Here is a 24,394-nt window from a genome sequence, read left to right on the forward strand (position 1 = left end):
GTGTCCGGATACCTGCGTGCACCGAGTTGCTGCTGCAATTGACTAATAAGATATTTGCATCGATGGGCAACTGCACAGGTGTATCTAATGAAATGGCGTGTGTGTGCACCTGTTAGTGTTCCACCAGCGATGTGACCTACAGTGGCTTTAGGTGCAGCTTTACATGTGGCCTTGCTCATGTTCAGTTGTAGCAGCGTGCAGTGTGAGGCAGTGTGTGTCAGCTAAGCGCACTGGGTGAGAGCAGCTCCTGCACTACACTTGCTCAGTGTTGTGAACACGTGCAGTGCAGTGTGTGACTACATAGCACTATTTTTTTTTTTTGTCTGTTTCAGCAGCTGAAGCCATTTTAAGACATGGCACACTACTGACATTTGCATTCTATTTTTGAGAGCTGCGAAAGGGTTCTAGCGGTGGTGTAAAAAGTCCCACGAGTGTGTGTGTGTGTGTGTGTGTGTGTGTGTGAGGGGTGGGGGTGGAGGGGGATGTGGGTAGTTGCTATTTGACGAAACAAAAGGGATGGAGACTTAAATGTAAACACTAGAACACTTTCTTAGTGTCTTAAATTTAACGGTTTCTTTTCTTTCTTTGCTTAATTTCTTTAGATATTAAAAACAGCTTCTATAAATATTCACAAAATTCCTGTCTTCCTGTTAACGCCTTCAGAGCATACGGAGCATACATCAGCACACCTCAGTCGTCTGTTTAAGGCTGTAGGTTGTGAGAACAGATACAAGCAGCAACAACAGTTGACGTTACACTAATGTGGGAAACCTCTATCCTCTCGAGAGCCTTTGCTGCATATCATCAGGCTTTCTCTGTGGTGGGAAGATATTTGCATTGCATGCACAAAACCGTCACTGCCCTCTTGTGGAAACTTCTCGAGGATCAGCGGCATTTTCGTGGGCCCTTAAATCTCGGCTCTGTCGAAGTCTCCCGCCAGTCAAACATTGCATCAGAGGGATTTAGAAAACCTTTGAGAAGGTGTAGATGTTCCTCATATTGCTAAGTTATACCTGTAAATGCAACTTTCCTTAAACCAAGGGAAACATAGATTTATATCAAAGTGAGGCACTGGCATCCACCAGGATTTTATTTCTATTATTGAACTGATTTTAAAGGGAACTTTTTCATTCTCACAAAATCGTTACCACTTTAATTTAGTTCAAAAGTCCAGCTTTTATTTTTACATTTAAGTTAATTCAAATGTTTATGTTTTTTCACATCTAGTTTGAGTTTCTAGTTTAGTTTTAGTTAACTATGATAACCTTGGCTGTTATGTTTTGGAGATGTTTGACAAATGGAAAGGCTTGCAGTGCAGTACAGATGCTCCTATAAGTCTATGCATTAATTTTAGTGACTGAAATTCCAGTATTTCATTATTATGTTAATGGTTGTACAGTCAACAGGCAGCAACTAAATAAAGCTTCAAAAATTAATTTAAAATAAATTATATATAGTCTCCATCCTTTTTCAGATTCCATATTAGATTGATATGTGTGGACAAAACCAGTTAAGCAGTTATACAGCAGGTTTGATGGTGAACGGGAGGATAGCAGCCCTGGATACAGACAGTGAGACGGGCAAAGTAAAAGTATCAAGGATGGAGAAAGTGACTTTGATAGACAGTCCGGCAAACAGACATTCAAGGACAGAACAGAAAGCGGGGAGTATTAGCAGGTACTCTAACAGGCAAGCTGTAAACAGGAGCCACAAATTGGCAGACGCGAAGCAGCCAATCTCTTTGCCTTGGCATTACATAGACAGTCAATCATTCAATGAATTCTCTCCTTCACTGCTGAGATGCTGTCCAGCACTGAGACGCTTTTTCCCTGAGTCACGCTGAGCTGATTTTAGTGCATTGCAAAACAATTTCTGTTGGCACTTTTTGAGATGTAAAATGTATCTTTTATTGCAGAGTTGCCTTTAAATAAATACTGATAGAGAGCAGGAAGACAGAACTCGACATCGCAGTCATGTCAGTTATGTTAGCGATGTGAAGACACCATTTCACACCTCTACATTTACAAAAGAAAGCAAAAGTCAAGCTTGAAATGTTTCATTTTGGATGAAACTCTCAGAGGAGGTCAGCTGAGGTTATGAGCAGTGCATTGTGGTCTTTAAAGATATATCCCAACTTTCACTTGGATATGTTGCTGTTTGTCTGAGGCCTTTTGCTCTGTTGAGATGTGCATGTTGTTCACTCACTAGCTAGACAGACAAGACCAAAGTGGTGCCTCAAAGTAAATCAGCATGTTTAAGACATTACTCACACACTGAAATGCCATCAACTCCCAGCTTTATGTATGTTGCTGAATGGAAAGCTTGTTTTGGTGTACTGCCACTCTTTTGCTCCCCTCTTCTTTACAGCGTTGCTTCAGTTCATTGAGGCTTTTTGGCCATTTGTTTATGCACACTTCTCTTGAGATCCTACCACAGCATTTCAATCAAGTTGAGGTCTGGACTTTTTATTCTTTTGCTGCCATTCTGGTGTAGATTTGCTGCTGTGCTTCAAGACATTGTGTTTTTATCTCATCTTGTTTCATAATTGACTCTAGAACTGTTTGACATTTTGAGGTGTTCATGGTTGACACAATGACAGCAAAGTGCTCAGGTCCTGTGGGTGCAAAATAAACCCAAATCTTCACCCCTCCACCGCCGTGCTTGACAGTTGGTGTGAGGTGTTTGTGCTGATATGCTGCATTTGGTTTTCTCCAAATGTGCTGCTGTGCATTAGAGGCAAACCATCTCCACTTTGGTCTTCTCTGTCCAAAGGACACTGTTCCACGGGTCTTGTGGTTTGTTCAGATGCAACGTTGGAAGCCATGCTGCTATGTTCTTTTCAGAGAAGAGGATATTTCCTGGCAACCCTTCCAAAAAGCATGTTCAGTCTTTTTCTAATTGTACTGTCATGAACTTTAACAGTTAACATGCGAGCTGAGTCCTGTACAGTCTGAGATGTAGCTCTTATGTTTTTTTGCAATTTCACTGAGCATTGCACGGTCTGCTCTTTAGGTGAACTGGCTGACAGGTCAACTCCTGGGAAGATTGTGTTAACACACCTAAATAGTCCAGACATGCAAACCACTAAAACTTCTGCTTTTATAGAGCTGCTCACACGTACTGATCACTGATGATCAGCTAAAAGAGTGCATTTGGTTAGCATCACCTGGCTAATACTTACCTCCCTGATTCCTGTAGAAGCAGTTAGGATAGTCTTAGTTCTCCACAGGAATGGATATAGCCATGTGAATTTTTGTGTCCCCACATGGTTGTATGTTTTGTTTTTCTTATTTTGCTAATAATTTATAGCATAACTAAGTCATTAATCCTGGTAAAATGTTTTGTATTTATAATGGTTGATCTTGTATACTGGATATTGTCTTTGCAGTTTGTATCACATACAGATCAATAATACAGTTGTTATGGTAATTACCTGGCTCTTGTTAAAAAAGAAGAAGAGCCAAATTTTTAGATTTGCAACAACACTTTGTGAAATAGTCCAATGGTAATAAAGCAAACTTAATAATTTAAATGTATTGTTGTTTATTGTTAGCAGTTGAGTCTTTCATATAAAAATCCAAGAAATCTGATAAAAGGATTTCCGGTGCGAACCAGCAGATTTTATTTAAACAGTTACTTTAGCACATTTAATGAAGCCTTGGAAATTTTTACTTTCATCAAAGTATATAGCCCAACATCAGTATCACAGTATATGATCATTTCAGTAGCAAACTGCTCAGGTTTAATGTCTGTGATGCAAAGTAACTGGAACAAGGCACGTTCCTAGTTAGTGTGGATGATTGATCTATTTTGTTTTTTTGACGAGTCGCTAGATAGAAACTCAAGTTTGGGTTCATATCCCCATGTGTGGTTGGTTAAAAACAACTTAATAATATATGAAAGGTTTCCCTTTTCCCATGTTTTGATGCCAGGCTCATCTTCTAAACCATGAATAAAAATGTACCCGAAATCCACTTTTTCTTCAAGCGATTGGAAAACGGATAAAATGCCAGCACTAGTGTTTGATTCTGTTATTCTACATCATAGACAGTAAATTGAGGGAGTTTCACTATTGAACTATGACTAACACATGAGCTGCTTACAGAAAAAAAACTCAGCAGAACAAAAACAAGACTTTGACTTTAGAGTTGGTGTCAAATTGATTTAGCTGCAGTTTTTCAGCCCTGAAATTTTCACATGGCTGCCATGGCTCTACCTGTAACTCTGAAATATTAGCATAATTTCTTTAAATATATAAGTTGTTGTACTAAAAACCCAGCTGATTCTGAGATAAATGCATTTTTTTTTAAATGGAATAGCCCAGATATGCTAGTCTGTGCATCTTAATCATACAGTTCATGGCTAACTGAGCTTGGTAGCACGAGCAAGATCCTCTTGTCCAAGTTCTCTTAAAAAAAAAAGAAGGCCAACAATTGCTGACAGTGTGGTGATGGTCGACCACCTGCACTCTGTTCACTCATGCAAACAAACATCAAGCCGTCTTTATTGTAGGAGTGGCACCTTGTAGACTTTATTTTCAGGCTTTAAAATCAGACAGTATCTATAGTACCATAGATAAAACCAGGAAATAAATAAATTGTAATACTACAGTAGCACATTAAAAAGACACATTTCATGTTACAGGTTTAGTTTCCACCGTTACTGAGTAAGTACTTGAAAGGGGGAGATGTTTCAGTGCATACGCAGCACAACAGTGCGCATGCATGGACTGCCACACACGTGCCATGGACGTGGCCCATGTGTCCTTGAGGTTTACCTATGCCAGAATGTTACAATACATCTCACAGGTTTCATTTCATTGTAATGAAGTCATTCCACAATGTGTTTGTCCATTAACTCACAAGATAACGACTGTTTCACATGTTAAAAATGTTGCGTTAAAGTATTCGCCACTTGGTTTAGAGTAGCTCAGGCCTCCTTCAAGCAGACAAAATCTCAAGTAAATCTTCAGCGCGAGTCCGAAACAAGTGACATTAAATTACGTTTCCCCTGTGAGGTGAATAAAAGAGTTCAGCAGCTAAACTGTAAAAGTGGACTTCTCCACGTAGATACACAAACAGTCCCTGCACATTCCTTTCCCCCTGTTGTTTGTCCAGTTTGAAAAAACAAAAAAAACAAAAAAACCTTCTGTTTTCTCGGTGAGTCGAAGTAGATTGCAGACAGTTCTCTGTGTGCTTATGGAAATAAGGTTACTGTGTTTGGAAGAAATGTGACCACTTACCCTCCAAAACCTTAAAACGTTACAATAGGGGGGGAATCAGCAGTCTGTCTGCACTTGACAGGAGCTTGTATGATTTCACGGTGGCACAGGCTGATCTGCATCTAGCCGTCCAGAGGTTTTCCCAGGTACACCATGGTGACTTCAGTGTTGCCGTATACTGCAGACACAGCAGGGAACAGGCAGGTTTTGGGCAGTCCACGGAAAGCCACTCCGAGAAACTCAAAACCTCTCTCAAAGGCTAACGTCTTGTCATCCATGTCTAGAATCACTCGTATTCTCTCCCCGATCTGTGGACAGGCACAGTCACATCAGGACTTATAATCATGTTTTCACTTGTACTCTTTACACAATTTCCTTTTAAAATGTCATTTCAAATCTCGACTCCTACCTGATATTTAGGTGCATTGTTACACTGGGGGAAATTACCGTTGACCTCTCCGTTGTGAAGCAGGTTATTGTCAACCAGGTTCCAGCCCCAGCTCTGGTCATCGCTGCCCAAGAGGGCTACGTAGCCCTGGCACTGCATCTGCGCCCGCTTCGTAGCGATACCTATCACTGCCACGGTGCCCAGGGGGCCCTCCCACCAGATTTCCCAGGCATGTCGCCCCTCCGAAAAGCCGATTTTGCCCCGTGCGCCGTCTGTGCTCTGGGCAATAGGGTTGCGGTGCAGAGTGAAGCCGTTCTTCTTCACATAAACGTTGCGGGAGCAGTCGTGGGAGCTCAAAGCATGCTGAAAGGCCTTGAGCTGCACAGGAAGACAGTTACAGTTAACAAAATCACAGACACTTGCTGGGAAATCTAAATATTAGTAAGGGGAAAAAAAGTTCTGTGAAGCATATATACAGAAGAAGAACATGCTTCTCTACTTTCTATCTTGCAGGACGCTCACTGCACCATTCAGAGGTGTAGAGCTCAAATGTTTTTCATAAGAATGCAGATAGTGTTTAGTGTTTCTAAAAACACTTTGGAACAAATGAATGAGCGTCCTTAGACTGACATTGGACACAGACAAGTTGTTCTCATTCAAACCTTACTTTCATGCCATCAACACTCCTATAAACAGTCTCCATACACAGACTGCTTAAAACAGGTTTTGTTCTATTATGCAACAATAGGCTGGAGAGTCAACTCAATATGGACTCCAGTGATAAGCCCAATGGCAACAAAACATCTACTCTACACCTGCTCAGTGTGATCACCAACTGAAAGACAATACTACAACAAGCAGGATTCAGTTTTATGCCCATTTATGTCTTATATTTCACTGAATACGTTAAAAAGCACTGGATTACGCTGACATTCAGTAATGTTTATGGCTACACTGTCACTTTGTGTAAAGGCATCACCAAACAGGTAACCCCAGGACAGAGGGACGTGTACTGGTAAACCTACTTTGCCCTTGTAGGTGGGCAGGTTACAAAGGATGTCAGACCGCAGAGCCTCGTCGCTCAGAGTCCGGCTGCAGAGGCTGCGCCACACCTCGCTGTTTTCATCCGCCAGGATATTGTTCCAGTGCCAGCAGACCAGCGAACACCGCATCAGGTCAGTCAGCTCCAGGTAGGAGAAAACATGCTCCAAGACCCTCGCTGGTAGCCTCCCCGCCACCCCTGCGCCTCCTCCGGCTGCAGCCGCATATGGAGAGCCGGTGGAGCTGCAACTGGCTGCCGCTGCTGCGCCCAAGCAGGAGGAGCCTCCTCCCCCACCCGCCGCTCCAGACATTATGCCCCTGCTCTTCACCGACGACGCCAGCTGAGCGAGTAGTTTCACCGTACACCGCAGGACGGTTCCTAATATGAGCTCGGCAGCAACATTTTTTCAACCTGTAAAAACCCACACGTAGGTCGCGCTAAAACCACAACAGTATACGGACCCGACTCTTCCCACTTCAATGGCTGAATGGAAACGATGCGTCAAGGTCCTCAAAGGGCACGAAGCACTAATTGTCCTGTTGTCACAGAAACGCAAAAATTATTTCGGAAGAAACAGTGGTCAGTTTAAGACGTGAGCAAAGTCTCCCGAGTCCGGAGACGACGAGCTGTTTGATGAGGCGACGCTCGAGCTCGAGTCAAATAAATTTTACCGCCTGCAAGGACCGCAGAGCCGACATAATGAGTTCAAGGAGGGTTGCTACACAGTACTGTTGCAGTGTTGCGATACTGGACGTTCCACCGCTGCAACGTCAAAAGTGTTGTGATTGTGTCGCAAAAAAATACGAACCGTATTAAAAGACGATGCAGTTGTTTACCAATAAAAGGCGTTATCTGACCTGTTACGTCATGTTGGTTGGATTTGATAATTATTTTCAGATCGTGTTTGACGGAAAACTAATAATAATAATTTAAAAAGAACTACTGGTGTTTTAATTGTTTAACATGAGATTTACACGTTGTTGAAGAAAACAAAACCGGCGTCTTACATAAAGTATAGTATATTATATATATATATTTTTTAATTTGTATACCACGTGACACCACGGAAGTGACGCGGGGTGCTCAAAAGAGTTAAGCAAAGCATCTGGGAGCAAAACAGCAGTTAGCTTTATTTCATTTTAACCCACAAGACCGGAGGAGGTGACTAACTGACGGTCAGAGCAGCTAACAGTAAGTTGTTGTGGGTTTTTGTTATCGGGACAGAAAGATGTGCGTGTTATCTGGTAACGGGACAGGCTGCACCGCAGGACACAGCTGTCTGGCTGCCTGCCTCCTGTGCTATGCGGCCTGCTTGACGAGCTGTCCCCCATCTGTCTGCTGTCCGGGGACACTCCGGCGGCTTTGCGCGGTCAGACAGGTGATTAGCGGATCAGCGTGTAAAGCAGCGCTCACCTACGGCGACAAACAGGCTAGGCTAACTGCAGGTGGTGGAGATCGTGAAGCTTGTGAGCTAAGCTAGCTGGTGGTAACAAAGCCCCGCTGCGTTCACCTTTCCAAATTCTTCTACTTCAGGTTGCCATCTTAATTTTTGCAGGCGACGTATCGAACGTCATGTTTTGAGAGGGCACATGTAACTGCCGAGCCGTCTGTGCTTGGACGGTGAAATCAGCCCTTAAGACTTACCGATGAGCAGCACGTATTTAGATTTTAGTCTAAGAAAACCTCCAGGAAAAAAAAACAAAACAACAAAAAAATCCAAACAGAAACGCATAGCTTCACACCTCTCTCGCCCCTGTCGTCCACTGTGTTTGGGTGAAAGAGTATATTTAAAGTAACACAAATAAAGCCGAATTGCTAAATTATGTTGTTCCTCTCTCTCTCTTTGAAAATGAGAAGTTTTGATTAATTTCAGTTTCCTATAAAGAGTCAGCCTATCAAATAAACTGGAGTTAAATGTGGATTCACTTGTAGCGTGACTGTGCTTATTAGCAACCCGTGTAAGTGTAATTGTGAATTTATATTTACCAGAGTCCATTCATGAGCACGTTGTAACGAGGTGGAAGGGTTTTATGTGTTTTTGTTTTTCATGCTCACGTTTTTTAGCTACCGCTAGGTGGAAGCACAGATGCATTAAACTCAACCCAGCCACCGTCATGGGAAGCAAAAGTCAAGGTTTCTTCGGGAAATTCGCTAAGAAAGCTGTAAAATGTAATAACAATAATGATGCATTTTGTTTCAGACGCCTTTCAAAACACTCAAGGTCACCTTACACACGGTTTAAAGAGATGTTCTGATGCGAGAGAGAGTTAGGGATATGGATATTTGCTGGGAGGGAATTCTAGAGGCCAAGAGCACAGCCAACTCATGATCTAGACCCCATGGTAGGAGGAAGAGGAGGAGATAGCATCATGTTAATGTGGAGTAACATCTCTGAGGAATGTTTATAGCACCTTGTTAAATTTAAGGTTTGCCCCGAACAACAGAATGGCATCAAAAATGCAAAATCAAAGGTCTAGCTGAGTGTATTAATTTTCCAAAAATGTCTTTCACAAACTGCTCACGAACATTGTGTAGAGACTATTTGCGCTCGTCTCTCTTTCTGCTTTAGACAGTGCTGAGAGCATTGGGAACCATGTTGACACCATTTTTAAAAATAGTGCAAGCACCTTCTCTGTGTTATGTTTAATATCAAACAGAATATATAGTAATGCCAATACAACTGTAATAGGTGCATGTCAGCACACAGTATCAGAAAATGCTTATTAGTCTGGTCTTCGCTTTGTTGTTACCGTGACCTTGCAAGGTCATCTCATGCAGACCGCTGTCAGTCTTCACTGAGGGAGAACGGTTATTATTTGTGGTCCCTTTTAGCTGTGTCGTTAGGTAACAGTGGTAGTTTGGCACATGTGATGAAATATAAATGTAATGAAATGTGACGAAGCTACAGTAACAGCAGTCTAATAAATGGACAGTATGTCAAAGTCTAAGCTCCAAAGAACACACACCAAACCAGTTTACATGCTTAAGATTTCTGAAAGCCAAACTGAAGGTTTTGTTTAAACCTTCTGAGGAATCTTTTCACAATCACTGTGCTGTTTCTGGAACAACAGGGTCACAATCGACAACAACAGAAAACTTCATATTAGCATGTCCATCCTTTCCACAAGAGCTCTGCTGGCTCACAGATCAGCAGTTGATTTCCACGCATGATGTTTGCATCGTTCCAACCTGTTTGTGCTTCTCTTATTTACAGCATCTGCAATTAGACAGCCACAATGAACCCAGTATACAGCCCTGCACCAACAGGGGTCCCCTTTACCAACACTAAGGGTATAGGTTATCCAGGTAACCTGAAGCATAGTGGTTTAAGAAACAAGCATAATTACAAGAAAATATCTCCCAGCATTGAGAATACTGTTATATTCTTGTTTTGTTTCTGGTTTTGGCAGCTGGATTTCCTCTAGGATACGCAGCAGCTGCTCCAGTGTACACTCCCAACGTCTACGCAGGAGCAAACCCAGGCTTCCCTAATGGTGAGAAGAAAGTAACGCTGAAATCTGCTGGAGTTTATCTGATAGGTCTTGAAACACATCTTCCTGATGCACTTCAAAAGAGTCAAACGGTTACAGCGGACTTCTTTTATTTGAATTAATTATAAATATAACGTAATAAAGAATAAAAGTTCCAAAGAGACTCTTAATAGCCCCAAAAAGTGTGTGTGCTTCTTTTCTATGAGGGTCCTGTTTTACTGAGCTGCACAGCCAGTGTTTCTACGCAGACTTCAGCTATTTTGTCCCAAAGCAAACGGCACTAATGTGAGCCGTCTTCCTCCCTCTCCAGGCTATGCTCCAAGCGCTCCTTTCAAAGTGTCCTGCTCTCCCAGCACAGGGACCGTCCCACCATACTCCTCCTCCCCAAACCCCTACCCAACTGCTGTGTACCCTGTCAGGAGCACCTACCCCCAACAGAACCCTTATGCACAGGTCAGTCCTCGCTTTTAATAACACGCCGTCTCTCTTCATCCTGGTTCAATGCTTGAGCTGTAACGTGTGGTTGTTTGTCCACCAGGCACTAATACCTTCACAACAACAAGGCCCTTACTACACACAGGCTCTGTATGCTCCACCGCCTCATGTCATCCATCACACGACAGTGGTCCAGCCCAATGGGATGCCTGCAGCAATGTATGCTCCGCCTATCCCTCCTCGCAACAATGGTGTTGCCATGGGCATGGTAGCCGGCACCACTATGGCCATGTCAGCTGGTGAGCTGCAGCGGTTTATTGATTCTTATCCAGGATACAAATGTGTTCGATTTGTAGTTATACCTGTGGCTTTCACTTCTCAGGAACTTTGTTGACAACTCCATCGCCAGCGCCCGTCGCTCCCCACCCAGTCACGATGCCCACATATCGGCCTCCTGGCACACCCAGCTACAGCTACGTGCCCCCGCAGTGGTGAAGAGAGAGAAGCGTGAGTATGTTTTAAAAGGATCACAAGTTTGGTCAAAGGTGCAGATTAAAGGTTTATGTTTACACCCGGTGTTCTCTCTGCAGGTCCGGAAGATGGTAGATATGCATTCACACTCCAGTGTTTTTCTCTCGTGGTGACGACCTGCCCCGCCCTGGCAGCGTCCGCTACCAATTCTTCTTCTTCCAGCATAATGTGAATCTAAAACCCAACTACATAGAGTCCCATTTGGATAAGCAGGGGGTGACAAATAGGCCCATCCCCACAACCCCTATTAATGGAATAAGGCTGCATTCCATACCCCCACGCCCCCACCCCCTCAGCGCCAGCACCTCTACAAACCTGCTGCATATCTCACGTCAAACTGCAAAGCCTCCATGCAAACTCTATGTGGACTCTCATGCAGGTTTTTATAGCTTAAATTCTTATGTAGTGAAAAGGGAGTTTGGAATAGTTTTTTTTTTCCTTTAATTTGGGGGATTAAATATGATGTTGAATGCATGTGTATATATAGATTTACAAAGTAATGCTAGCTCAATTCTCCCTGCTGTGACAGATGCAAATTCAATAAAAGGCACAAATCCAAAGGAACTTAGAAAAAAAGAGTAATAATCTGCAATGCTGAATCACCAGTGACTATGTCTTAAATGTGAAAGAAAAAAAAGACAAGAAACGTTTATTCATGCAAAAACATACCTGCGCCGTCCATCGCGGGCCAAACTGTACTATTTTTCACCGCTTTGTGTTTAGGTAAGTGGTTTTTATCGTTTTCTTTCAGTGATGCAGTGTTTGCATAATGTCTTACCATTTTTGTATTGTAGGAACAAAAGATGGGACTTTGAGTTTGTGCCTCTGTGACTGGTGGCCAATCCAACACTTTTACTTTTTCTGGCCTGTTAAACTTACTTTTTTTTTCATTTAAACAAATGGTGTTTCAGTTTCTTTCTCCCCCCCCCCCCAAAAGTCTGAAGCTGCTCCTGCTTGGGTGATATATGATGTATTCACTTATTTTAGCCAGAAGTGTTCTTGGTGGGGAACAAGTATAGGAAGTTATTAGAAGTCAATTGCACCCATTTAATAAGAGTGGATGAGCAGGAAGTGTGTGTGTGTGTCTGTGTGCGCGTGTGTGTGTGAAAACGGGACTCGAACGGAAACCATTCTGAATGGTGCCATACAGTGCAACATGCTTAGAATTTTAGACTTACATGTCACTCTAATGAATTTACTCTTAGGCAGATTTGAAGCACTACATCATTAAATCACCGCTAAATGTGGACATGTTAGGGCACCGTAATGATATTAAACTCCATTTGTGAATAGCACTACTGAATGAAGGCACTAATTCCAAACGGTTTGTAAAAGATATTTGACCTTTTCCGACATCGCTCGCTGTCTTACCTCAAGTCTCCAGGCTAAAAATCCACCAATGTCACTGTTTCAGACATGCTTTTCTATGTTGCCTCGGTCACCTCAGTTAAACATGTTTTGTAAATGTTATTTTTGTGACTTTGGTTGCTGTTTTGTATTCTAAAGAAAGACCAAAAATAAAAACAAATATAAGAATAACCTGTGTTGTGCATGTCTTCTCGCTGGGTGTGTTGGGGCAGCCAGAAATGATGACAAAACAAAGAAGAACATGAAACAAAATATATAATATGTTGGACGATTCAAACCGGTTTGAAAGGCAATATTTGGCATGACCATTGTTTTTTTACGCCCACATGGCATGCCAAATTTTCAGGTAATGGCTCTTTGGGAATCACCTTGTCGGTGGAAAAAATTTCTATTTCAAACCTGGAACTCAAAATATAAAGAAACACTCAGGACTTTTACACAGTACTGATTATGATATTGTACTCTAGTCCCCATGGCTCTGCTCTATATAGTATTATAGATTTTAGACATTTTATTCTTAAAGTTACTCATTGGTAATTGAGGTCAAGTCAAACAACTTTCTGTAACTTAATTTCATAAAACAAAATTTTAACTATTATCATTATTATTGTTGTTGTTAATTGTTTAGGGTTAGAGAAGTAGCAGTATAAACCACTGGCTGCTGTTTAACAGAGGATGGCGTCAAAGCTTTCCTACCTAAATTGGAAAACGAAGAAGAAGATTTCCCAGGTTGCAGTTCGGCGCGCGAATTTGGATTTTGTTATGGTCAAGCCGTAGACTGTATCGCTCAAACATGGTACTGTACTGTTAAACTATTTTCTCTTTGACAGAATATCCTAGTTTTTATTCTTTAGACGTGTCGGTGTAAGTCTGAGTCTGTTCGCGGCTGTCTTCTCATGAGGTCGTGTCATTAAGTCTAAACTTTGCATTTATTTCTTAATTGTAGTCTAAGTGGTTACTGGGAGAACAAGCCAAAAGACAGAGCTGAAGTTTTATTAATGCTTGTTCTAAAAGCCAATAAATAATAAGTAGTAAATATGTGAGTGTTGAGGGGGTGAAAGTAATTTTCTTTTTAGCTAATTAGCACTGAGTTTATGCGCGCCGCCATGTAGCAAAGCTAAAGTAGTCAAACATTTAACTTCCCGTGCTCACATTGACAAATGCGAATTAACATTAAGAAACACTAAAGTGAGCTGAAAGAAGGAATTTATTATTGTGAGGCAAACATGAAAACAAAGACTGCTGATTTGCGTTGGCAGGAAGAGAGCAGAGAGGCGCTTACAGAGAGTTTTGGAAACGACAGGAGCAGCGGGACAGCCAAATCAGCTGATCGCTTTCAAGACTTGTGGAGGCAGCTTGGAGAGTGTCACCAAAATGCACTTCAGGGTAACTGACAGTTTGATCTCACCACGTTCATGCTGGCTTTCATGTCTATAATCCGAAGTTCAGAAGCTAAATGACAACACATGTCATCATTGCACTTGTTGCTGTTTCTAGAATTGGAAGCAAAAGTAAGCAAGCTGAAAAAGGAACGTTGCCTGTGAGTATGTTGTGTCACTTTGTGTTTAAGGAGAAGGACACTGGAGTCTTAGTAAATTATTTATGAAGGGTAAAGTGATGTGTTTGTCCTCTACAGAGATGCGCAGAGGCTTGAAGTGTTTTACAATCGCAACCAGCAGCTCAAGGAGCAAAATAAAAACCTGCAGGATGACATGGCTCTCCTGGAGGAAAGGTAAATTACCCAAAGATGAATGCACTCCACTGTTATTCCCTTTGTAGCAAATGTTTTCGTTTGTTTGTTTGGAATAGATGTGTCTTGTTGAACCTCTGTTACATTTTAACTATAACTTAGGATGGGAGAGCTGCAGTTGGGCACCGATGTGGGATTTCTAATTAACTGGAGCAACATGATACCAAAGACAAGAATAGCCTTTTCTGATTCATTGCATGGATGCTTCAGATTCCCCGCAGACTGAAAGTTCACAGCATTTAGTGTCTTGCATTAAAACAATATGAAATATAAAGATTGCCAGCTGTGCTTTCCCTTTCCAGGCTTCGAGCAGCAGAGTGTGATCGATGCTCCATCTTAGAGGAGAACCTGAAAAACAGTCAGCAGCAGAATCTGCATCTTATCGAGAAACTTAGTGAGTGTTTTCATTTCAGTGTCCAACCATTAATAGCCCTCCCTGATGTGCATACACATATGCAGATGCAATCTTTCACAACAATAGTATGTTATATAATATGACGACTAATATACTAGAATGACTGTGGGGAAAAAACAAAACAACATTTCTTTAAGATTCTCAGTTTGTTTAAGAACAGAGAAAAACATTTTCTTTGCAAACCTTTTTTCCTCAGAAAATGAAAGAAACCTGCTGGAGGATGAAAACGATAAGCTGCGAGCTGAGCTGCAAAAACTGAAGAGTTCTCGGTAAGCTGTGTTGCATTCATGTTTTTGTTCACAAGAAAAATATGAGAAATGTTTTAAAAGGTTAAAGCAATAACTTGAAGTACTTTCAAGTTTATCAGTATCTCGCATCATGGAGGAAGTTTGACTACTCTTTACAGACTTGCATTGAGGTCTGGATTTTGACCGGGCCATTGCACAACACCCTGACTCTTCTGTTTTTCAGCCACTCTGTTGAATGTAGATTTGCTGGTTTGATTCAGATCATTGTCTTGTTGCATGAGCCAGTTATTGTCAAGCTTTAGCTGTCAGATGGATGACTTATACTTTGGTATACAGAGGAGCTCTAGGATGACTTGGTCTCATCTGTTCCAGAGGTCTTGTGGTTTGTTTATGAGCGTAAGCTAGCTATACTGTCATGTTCTTTTTAGAGAGAAGCAGCTTTCTCCTGAAAATGAGTCATCCCTGTTCATCTTTTTCTGACTGTACTGTCATGAACTTTAACATTCACACACTGAGACCTGTGGAGTCTGAGATGTAACCCCTGCTTTCTTATTTTATTGGGGGGTTTTTTGGGTTTTTTTTACAGTTTCTGAGCATTGTGCAGTCTACTCATGAAGGTGTCTCCTGACATTGATACGTCTGTCTCACAGGGACTGTTCTTGATTTGGTTAGATATTGTGAACAGGTTTTTCTTAGCCAATCATCCACTGCGCTCATGTACTTAAGATGTCTTCAGTAGTCTTTCATGTGTTTTGGTGTTGCCGAGCCTGGTTTGTGCATTTATTCTTTTTACAAATGCAAGTTTATTCTACTGCTCCGATAGGTTTTTGTTTTTATGGCTTCTTCCATTTGCGCCCAGATTTTAATTAATTAATTAATTTTTTTAACCTCATATTAAAAGTTTCACTGAAAAGTTACTAAATAGATTTTAAATATTTAAAATGGGGGGCTGTGTTATGATTCCTGCAAATAGCTGTAAACAGTACAATACTTTTGTTAAACCTCTTGAATTAAAACTTCTATAAAAATGTGTGTCACCTACATTGGTCAGACATTTCAGGAGTGAACAATACATTTTCCCAAGCTGCCACTCAGTATTATTATTTTTACGTGTTTATAAGCTTTTTGGTGCTAACAGCCCCAGTTTCTTCTGTGGCCCCTTGGGAAAATAAATTTCCCTCCTACAGGTTCGGTAAGTTTTAAAGTTTCAGTTTCCAGTGAAGCACTACACGTGTGCTTTTCTTTTCAGGTCTGAATCCAAGGAAGCCTCACCCCCAGAACAGGAAGAGGGTGTTATTCCAGACTCCCCAATCTTGCCCAGTTCACTGCCTGTGGTAAACAGATTGAAGAAACAGAAAAATAACGACCAAATGAAGCGTGTGCGCTATGCAGAGGTGCCTCTACCACAGTCTAACAGTTCGCTCTTCAGTGGTCAGTCCTCTTTAAAGTAGCTTCCTCTTTCATCACCTGTCTGAAGACACAAACCAGTTTTCTAATCTAAATTCTTTTTTTAAGAGCTAAACAAAGATCCTGACGGCGCCACACAGAATCCTGGAAGAGCAGAAGTGCTCGTCCCTAACACCTGTGAAATGGATGCGTCGCAGATCTCAAGTATGACTTCATCCATTATTGGTCTTCCGTAGATGTGATCATGAGCGCTGTAAAGGTGTTGCTGTTAACATGTCTGTTTCCCTTTTCAGATGATGTGACTGAAGATGAAGAAGAGGCAGCAATTGCAGAAACTTGTGGCCTTGAACTTATTGAAAAGCAGCAGATGGTGTGTATAAGTAGGATTTGACACAAATGATGATCTAATAAAAATGTAATATGATCACGCTTTAATAAAAACGAATCTTAGGTGTGATCAAACAGATTAGCTCTCTCTTTCTCAACTTAGAATCTCAGGAAAGCCCCAAGCCAGCAAAGAAGCTTCAGCACTCTCTGGAAGCAGGACGTTTGTTTAAAGTAAGCATTGAGACATCATCTTCTGCTGTGGCAGACACCTCCATGTGGAAAAGAGGAAAAAAATAACAGTTCGGTGCTACAGTTATACTTGTTTCCCCCTCTTCAAGGTCTTGCTTCTCCTCCTCTTCATCCACACTGATGCACAGTCCAGACTCAACATCTAAAGAGTCCCCATCTCTTCTCCCACGCATCAAACGGTTTGCAGAAGGCGGCAGTGTTTGCAGGGCAAAACGGGTGAAGGAGGGAAGTCCAGAGGTACAGAAACGCAGTCGACGAGGACTTCAAGAAGACCCGGACAACCAGGAGGAAGGCAAACACCTACAGCGTGAACAGATCAACCAGACTGCCATATCTGTGAGCAATCCAAGCATCAAGGAGCTACTAGATCGCAAGGCAAGAGAAGGCAGTTAACATCACTTTCAAATTTTAACCAAGTTTACTGTCCAGGCTGTTTAATTAAATGTAAGACAGAAGTATAGAGTTTCAAAGTGCTTTTTATATTACACAGGTACAGCCAGGACATAATATGAGCACCAGCCAAAAGCCAAGCGCTTCTTGTAGCAGTCCTGTTTTCAAGAAGCCAAAAATGAAGGTTAAACTGGATGCAGATGGGAAGAAAAGAACCCCTCTGCAGGATCTGAATGCTTCACAAGGCCAGCGTGAAGCTAAAGACGGTGATTTCTCTTCAACAAAGTCATTTGAAGGACATGCGGATATTTCTGATTGTTGTACAATTTGAAATGTTTCTCAACAACATTCAGTTAACTTGAATGTGGCTGTGTGTTCCAGCTGAAAGGAAGCACACAGTGGAGCCTACATGGAGCGTCGATCCCGCGCTCGCTCTGTCCATGTACGACAGCGAGTGGAAAGGAGACGAGGTATAGTCACGTGATCTGTTCTGCTGAACAACCTTCACCCTCCCTTTAAACACACTCATTATTTCAAACTGTGTCTCTATTTAATGTGAGCGTTCATCATTTTAAATAAAATTAAATCTATTCATCTGGACACATCGTTGTAAGTCTCTCTAACACAGGTTTTGTGTGTGTTCCAGGAAATGGATGAGCGGCAGCATCATGTGGAGATGGCAGATACAGACTGCACCTGGGTCAGTCACAGCTTACTTCAGCGTCAAGGAGAGAAGGACCGAGACAGTGTGTTCGGTGAATATAAACTGCAGCACTTTTTTTCGAAAATATTTAAAATATGCTGATTAAAACTGTTAGTAATCTCAAATGTCCCTACTTCAAGGACTCGGTGAAAAAGCAAATGATAGCTTGGATATGATGTTCGACACAACGGCTTACGGGGAGTACAAATCTTGCAACATTTCACATCTAGGCCAGAGCCAGCCCTGTGACAGTGCTGATGATGATGAAGAAGAGGAGGCCATTGGTGAGCTTTTAGATTAAAAGAAAATGTGTGCAATCTTGTCTAGATTAGTATTTTCAGATATCTATTCGTAAGGTAAACCCTGTTTTTTGTTTGTTTGTTTTTAATTCTCCAAATAAGGAGAAGATCCTCCTGAAGACAGTGCATGCCAGTCTAAAGCACGGTAAGAAACTGATCAACCTTTTCAGGTGTTTACCTGAAGATGAGCTGCAATCATGTTTGCTGGTCAGACATTGTCAGTTTGCCATAACTTAGATCTGTCTCTGGATTAGACACCCAGCGTTTGCACATGTAGCAGTCGTTCGCAAAAAGGATGAGAGAAGAAAACTGCAGGGCACTACCTGCAAGGAATGTGAAATTGTAAGTATTCTGAGGACCGAGTTTAATAAAACTGACACACTGCTGACACTGATCCTATTTTTAAATAATTGTTTACCTGCAGTATTACGCTCATCTGCCAGAGGAGGAAAAACAGAAGAAGCTGTCTGCTTGCTCAAGGCATCGTTTCCTGTACGTTCCTCCATGCACACCTGAAAACTTCTGGGAAGTTGGATTCCCATCAACACAAACGTGCATTGAGAGAGGTAATTTAACAGTTATCCACTGTAGATTAAAGCAGTAAGGGAAAAACATTTGAACCCATTTCTCAGCAGGACCATTCTTCATCCTGTTGTGGTTTTCAGTGCACAAGAGAGGATTGTACCGTCTTTAACACTAAGACGTGTCCCCTGTCCTAGGTTACATCAAAGAAGAGAAAAATCCTGAGGCGCGCTTACGGAGGAGGCAGCCATTAAATGCTTTATTTTCACCGAAGCGAAACAAAGAGGAGAAATAAAAATGTCCATCTGTAAAAGAACTGATGCTGTGAAGAAGGTTGACGTTGTTTCCTTTCTCCCCTTCAGTCTTTTTGAGTTGTGTTTAGTTTTTTAAATGTTTTTTGTGCGGATAGTTTGGATGAATAAATAACTGTGTAGCTATGGAGTGTTGGGATTGTCACAGTTCTTCTACAAACGACAAATAAGTGAGTTTTGGAGACTGATGCTGGTTTTGGTGGAATATAAAGACATTTGAATGAAACGGCAAAGAAAAAATAATATGCAAACCTTTAAATTCTGACCCAGTGCAGTAAGGACAGTGTACCAAACTTTTATTTGGTCAGGAGATCAGATAGTAGACAAAATTATAAAATGAATGTAGAAAAATAGAATCTGCATTCCCAGTTAATAAAGAAAAAGTCCTTTGAGGTGAACTCGTCTAAACTGCCGAAATTCGTCACACTTGAGAATCCCTCTCAGAATAGATCAGCAGAGCCTCTCCGACGTGACTGACGACCACACTGCAATCAAAAACAGATCAGGGCTTTCGTCACGAGCTTAACGTGTATTAGACTGGAAAACAAAAAGCATTAAAAGTTGGACATAAACCTGCAGCTTTTTAAAACCACAACTGACAAGAATTCACGTACAAATGTTCACAAACAACATGTTAGAACAAATAAGACAGAAGCAGAAGTCTGAAGCATGGAAAATGACCATTTGTTTTTGCTTCTGTGCTGAAATGAGCTGAAAACAAACTCTGGGAACAGAAAAGTTCGGTACCTACCACAAAAGAGACGAAGCATTAGAGTTCACAGAGAAAATAAATGGAGACAGGAGCATGGCAGTAACCTGACAGGACATAATCCAACAAGTAAATCGCATCAGTTTGACTTTTACGATCAACACGTGTGTGTGATGATCTGTGTGTTACATGAGTTTAATAAATCTGAAGATGATTTTAAAAAGAGTTAAGTCACCTTAGATAAAAAGATCCAGACCCCAAAGTGCTCAAAGGACAGTCCGCTTTTTAATTTGACTGTAGCCAACCGCAGCAAAAAGCCCAGCAGAGCGCTGTGAAGTGAGACACACAACCAGTAAGAAGGACACAAACCTTCCTTTGTCCAATTTAACCTTATAAAGAACTGGAACAGGAGTCCTTGTACATAAACACAGTGAATATGCCGTTATTTCACAGAAACTGATGGTTTCACCTGGCACAGCAGCCGCAGTGAAATGTGTGCGACTGCAGGGAGGGGAACTCCAAGGCACCCGTGAGGTCACCTGCACAGGGACAAGAGGCATAAATTTACATGTCATTCCTGTTGCTTTCTATGACTTCAATTCTGTTGCACAATTGGACGGTCAAAGTTTCAAATAATGAGGTCAGCATATCAGTGATCCCTGTGCATGTAAATCAGAGGGTTCAGACTGCTCTCAATGCTTCAGAAGTTGTGCCTAGAGGACGTGAGGATTTTATCCACTAACTCATGCAAATCTATAGTAGTAGAGTCCTATGATAAAAAACATAAATATATACACATATATATATATATATGAAAATGAGCTGGAGACAGTGGTAGTAACAGAAAGACAGGAGGCAGAGCTGGAAGTGGAGGTTGAAGAAGTTAAACTAGCACAGCAGAGTGACGGCTCAGGTTGAGCGGTTTGGAGAGAAGAGACAGTGGACAAATTGGACAAAGGAGTTTTTAAGGTGGAGATCCCAGGCAGGAGGAAAAGAAGAAGACCTCAGAGGAGATCCATGGATGTAGTGAAAGAGGACATGCAGAGGGGTGGTGTGACAGAGGTGGAGGGTCTGCTGTGCTGGCTCCTAAAGAAGTAGAAGAGGAGCTGGAAATGAGCAATAACAGGTTTTCATGAGAATATTTGCAGAATCGGTGCGAGGTCAGTCGTACCTGTCGGGTGAGCAGCAACAGCCAGCAGCAGCACACTGTTGTTCAAAGGGGGGAAGCTATAATTAGGCACTGATAATATCTAAATCTGCTTAATGTGAAAGGTTAAAGGTTTGAAATGAATCCGACTGAATAACTTAGACATCACTATCTCGTATATTGACCCTTAATTTTAAGACTTATGAATTTCAGTTAAATAAGGAAACTAATAAACTTTTTTGGATCATGTCTAATGCATCAACACTTGGGTTTATCACAATTCTTTACACATAGTTTAAGTAAAAAATACTCTCACGTTAGAAGATTGAAGGTTCAGGCTCAGATCAAACAATTTAAACTTGAATCTTACCTGAACAGGTAGTTAATGCACTGCTGCTCAAGATCACTGCAATCAAATCACAAAAGCAGTGTCTTCAGCCTCTGATGTGCAGCAGAGCAAGCTGAAGCTGAGAAACTGCACCGCATGCTAGATTAGGAACGCGCTCATGTGCGCCCATCAAAGGCTTTCACTCACCTCAGGCTGACGGACTTGCGGTGAACTTGAAAGACCCTGTATGCACCTGCAAAACAGTGCTGTTGTTTCAATTCCTGCTGTTGTTGCAGTCATTTACTGCCATTAAAAGATTTAGGCCTTAGGGCAAAAACGACTCTTAGCTCACACACAACATCGCCTCAAACTCTCGGCCTTATCACTCAAGGCTCAGACATCTTCATCATTCTTCTCACAGTTAAGTGTTTGCTTTTGTTTATCGTCTTTTGATATTAGACTTACCAACACAGGCGAGATGGCAAACGGCCCACAGGTAACTGCTGTGGTCAACCTGCAAGGCAAGGACACATGCTAACTAACTTGATCTACGGCACCCGCAAAAAGGGAGCCAGGACTGTTAATTACCTGAGGGTCATAAAAGGGAAGGTTGATGGCTGAAAGCAGCATGAGGCATAGGCTGGAAGAGAAGGAGGGACATTTACAGTCAGGCCGTTGAGTGAAATGTGTGAATCTCTTTTTAAAAAAATAATAAAAAACATCTATACCTGATAAATTTTAGCCACTGTGTCTTCTGCTAAAAAACAAAAAACAGAGAGAGCACATGCTGATTTTCTGCCATTTGCTTCCAATGAACATGATTAGGAGCAGGACTGTGAAGCACATGACTGAACATATCAGTTTACACAGGTGGTGAGCGCACTTACCTCTCTGCGGATGACCTTGAAGATCATGTAACTAACGGCATGAGAGCAGTTCTGAAGAGTGAAGAAGAAGGGAATGTCCTGCGTGGAGGAGACACACTTATAACAAGATTGTCACAGTAGCAAGAAAAATCAGCACATGAATGCAAAGTGAATGCTGCAGCGATATTAAGTGAACTGCACACTTACTAAACGTGATAATGCCCGGGAACCAGCGTAAATGTTCCCCACAAATAGGAGGGAGCCTGGAAACCAGGACAGAGCCGCAGATCTGTAATGCAATATTAGAGCACATGGATTGTGTGGAAATCTCCCACGCGGCAGTATAATATCAAACCCTGCAGAGAGCAGTGCGGTGACAGTACCTGGTGATGCGGTTTATTTCCACCCATCCCAGCTTTCCAGACACTATAAGCAGGATAGCTCCAATAAATGTCTGCCATCTGGAAATATGTAGTTTGGTCGTGTTAGTGAGAACAAACATGAGGTTATTCAGGTATCACACAACAGGGTGCATAATTAAACTAATGAATAATTCCTTTTACTTTTTTAGATTTATTGAAATGTATTCTCCTCAAAGAAGAGTCACTTCACTAGATACACATTCAATATTTATTTTCAGTTACTCACCCTTGAAATAAGGTTGGATAAGTGAAGTTTAACACTGACAGGACAAACTACAAAAAAAGAGAAGATAGTGAACTCATTTCATATGCAGGCAGTGTGGTATTAATCATTTCCCTAGAGATGCTTCATTACTCCCGCCAAACCCCATTTAAAAGTCTGTCAATTAGGTTTGTACAGCGGTCTCTATAAATCTGTATGAGATACAACACGACTCTAACTATGTGATATAATCGAGTTTTCAATTCGGCATAACTGTGGATCCTATTCACACTTTGCTTTTGTACACTTCCTGCACTTATTTCTACTCCCTGATACCAAGCGCTAATATTACCCTTTACACAGCCGATTTGTCTGGATGGATTCACCTGGGATTACTCAAAGCATCTCCGAGGAATCTCTAAATCAGTAACCTCCTTTTCAAACTAATATTTTTGACTTGTATCCTCGCTAGTACCCACCTTGTTCGTGAAATATGACACAACGAAAACAAGGCTAAAAGCGAGGCCGGTGACGTGTCTCCTCCACTGCATGATGGTCTGCAGACACGCTGCAGCTGGGACATGATGAGAAGTACCAACAAAAATAATAACGCTTTTAATACACCGGCTCCTTTTTCAAACTGAAGACCTCTCAGGATCGGAAACTTCCCTCACTGTCCCCACACATGACGCGTCAAGACGCAGGCACACCGAGATCGTCTATGCATGGACAGATCGTTCACTGCGCTGTCTGTGTGCCTCACACACAGCAAGTGTACCACCACATGTACACTGATAAGATACTATTGTTTATTTATTCTGTCCTTTTTTAATCATTGTAAATTTGTTGCATTTGGATTTGGGATAAATTCTATTTTGTGTGTATCTTACTTCTTTTGCAATCGGTCTGATTGTGGCAGGAAAGACGATGCATGCTGTATGTTGATTGTTTTGGTTTGAGAATAGAATGCCTTTATTGTCACTATACAGTTGTACAATGAGATACAGAGCATCTCCTACTCAGTGCAAACACGCTGGGGGGGGCACAGTTGTGTGACCTGGATGATTACAGTCTCTGGTGATGTGCTGTGCTCTTTTTTAGCGGTTTTGTGTGTGTATATAATACGTCAGTTGGTGGAAGAAGAAACTGCTCTCCATTAAGGTTTTTTTTTAAGCTTTTGAAACCATGTCCCAAACCTAATCTGGGCCTAATAACGTACCTAACCTAGTTGCATTGTAGAGTATTTTGGGCTCCTTTGCCATAGTAAAAATCCAGCTGCTGCACTGACGCTGTCTCCTACAGTCTTCAGCTTTCAGGGCCGTGGGAAAAAGGAAGAGGGGCTGTGGTGGCACTGGCCTCTCCCTGAAATATTATTATATTGTCCTCATTTCCTCAACATTAAATCTGGGGCTTCGGAGGAGCTGCTGTATTCCTATTTCTCAAAATGCTTGCGAGGTCTGCGCACATTAAAAATAACTGTAACTCACTAATTGAACTTTTAACCAATTTTCAAGTGCATTTGTTTGTTTGTTTTTCTGATTCAAATAAAAAAATCATGAAAAATCCCACTCGCAATATTATTATAGCAGTGAAAGTTAAATTACTCTGTTTGTGGTTAAAATT

At 41.6% G+C, this 24,394-nt stretch overlaps 4 protein-coding genes across 10 annotated transcripts; 2 read left to right on the forward strand and 2 right to left on the reverse strand.

Annotated features, from left to right (window-relative positions):
* Positions 1 to 4,498: 4,498 nt before the first annotated feature.
* Positions 4,499 to 7,562, reverse strand: fbxo45 (F-box protein 45). Its single transcript, XM_003456636.4, has 3 exons — positions 6,635 to 7,562; positions 5,631 to 5,987; positions 4,499 to 5,529 (listed from the first exon to the last, which is right to left on the reverse strand). The coding sequence occupies exons 1-3, from the start codon at positions 6,959 to 6,961 to the stop codon at positions 5,344 to 5,346; spliced, it is 870 nt and encodes a 289-aa protein (XP_003456684.1). The 5' UTR covers positions 6,962 to 7,562; the 3' UTR covers positions 4,499 to 5,343.
* A 133-nt stretch (positions 7,563 to 7,695) lies between these two features.
* fam168b (family with sequence similarity 168 member B) lies at positions 7,696 to 12,647 on the forward strand. The gene is made up of 7 exons (XM_019362964.2): positions 7,696 to 7,842; positions 9,866 to 9,957; positions 10,062 to 10,145; positions 10,453 to 10,595; positions 10,681 to 10,876; positions 10,960 to 11,084; positions 11,168 to 12,647. Exons 2-6 carry the CDS (start codon positions 9,888 to 9,890, stop codon positions 11,070 to 11,072), a joined length of 606 nt encoding a protein of 201 aa, XP_019218509.1. The 5' UTR covers positions 7,696 to 7,842; positions 9,866 to 9,887; the 3' UTR covers positions 11,073 to 11,084; positions 11,168 to 12,647.
* Positions 12,648 to 13,130: 483 nt separating this feature from the next.
* On the forward strand, positions 13,131 to 19,583 carry rbbp8 (retinoblastoma binding protein 8). 5 transcript variants are annotated; one of them, XM_025910545.1, is made up of 19 exons: positions 13,131 to 13,272; positions 13,736 to 13,862; positions 13,974 to 14,016; positions 14,113 to 14,208; positions 14,529 to 14,620; positions 14,838 to 14,910; positions 16,139 to 16,320; positions 16,405 to 16,500; positions 16,590 to 16,666; positions 16,787 to 16,854; positions 16,962 to 17,247; positions 17,363 to 17,528; positions 17,644 to 17,732; positions 17,909 to 18,008; positions 18,106 to 18,249; positions 18,367 to 18,409; positions 18,519 to 18,606; positions 18,689 to 18,830; positions 18,984 to 19,583. In XM_025910545.1, the coding sequence occupies exons 1-19, from the start codon at positions 13,270 to 13,272 to the stop codon at positions 19,079 to 19,081; spliced, it is 2,013 nt and encodes a 670-aa protein (XP_025766330.1). In that variant the 5' UTR covers positions 13,131 to 13,269; the 3' UTR covers positions 19,082 to 19,583. The 5 variants fall into 5 exon arrangements, 4 of the variants coding, with proteins under 4 accessions (XP_025766330.1, XP_019218980.1, XP_013120447.2 ...); XM_019363435.2 differs by having other exon boundaries at positions 13,132 to 13,272; positions 16,962 to 17,261; positions 17,419 to 17,528; positions 17,909 to 18,017; XM_013264993.3 differs by having other exon boundaries at positions 13,132 to 13,272; positions 17,909 to 18,017.
* Positions 19,370 to 23,522, reverse strand: tmem241 (transmembrane protein 241). Of its 3 annotated transcripts, none has more exons than XM_005461379.4 (15): positions 23,251 to 23,520; positions 22,796 to 22,842; positions 22,531 to 22,608; positions 22,355 to 22,436; positions 22,169 to 22,246; positions 22,010 to 22,038; positions 21,870 to 21,921; positions 21,747 to 21,795; positions 21,489 to 21,534; positions 21,324 to 21,359; positions 20,978 to 21,012; positions 20,276 to 20,345; positions 20,042 to 20,135; positions 19,849 to 19,913; positions 19,370 to 19,582 (listed from the first exon to the last, which is right to left on the reverse strand). In XM_005461379.4, exons 1-15 carry the CDS (start codon positions 23,320 to 23,322, stop codon positions 19,519 to 19,521), a joined length of 897 nt encoding a protein of 298 aa, XP_005461436.1. In that variant the 5' UTR covers positions 23,323 to 23,520; the 3' UTR covers positions 19,370 to 19,518. The 3 variants fall into 3 exon arrangements, with proteins under 3 accessions (XP_005461436.1, XP_003456696.2, XP_005461437.1); XM_003456648.5 differs by having other exon boundaries at positions 19,377 to 19,582; positions 22,010 to 22,035; positions 23,251 to 23,522; XM_005461380.4 differs by lacking the exon at positions 19,849 to 19,913 and having other exon boundaries at positions 19,377 to 19,582; positions 23,251 to 23,521.
* Between the last annotated feature and the right edge of the window lie 872 nt (positions 23,523 to 24,394).

Source organism: Oreochromis niloticus, linkage group LG9 (genome assembly GCF_001858045.2).
Source record: "Oreochromis niloticus isolate F11D_XX linkage group LG9, O_niloticus_UMD_NMBU, whole genome shotgun sequence".
In the NCBI taxonomy this organism is placed as follows: Eukaryota; Metazoa; Chordata; class Actinopteri; order Cichliformes; family Cichlidae; genus Oreochromis; species Oreochromis niloticus.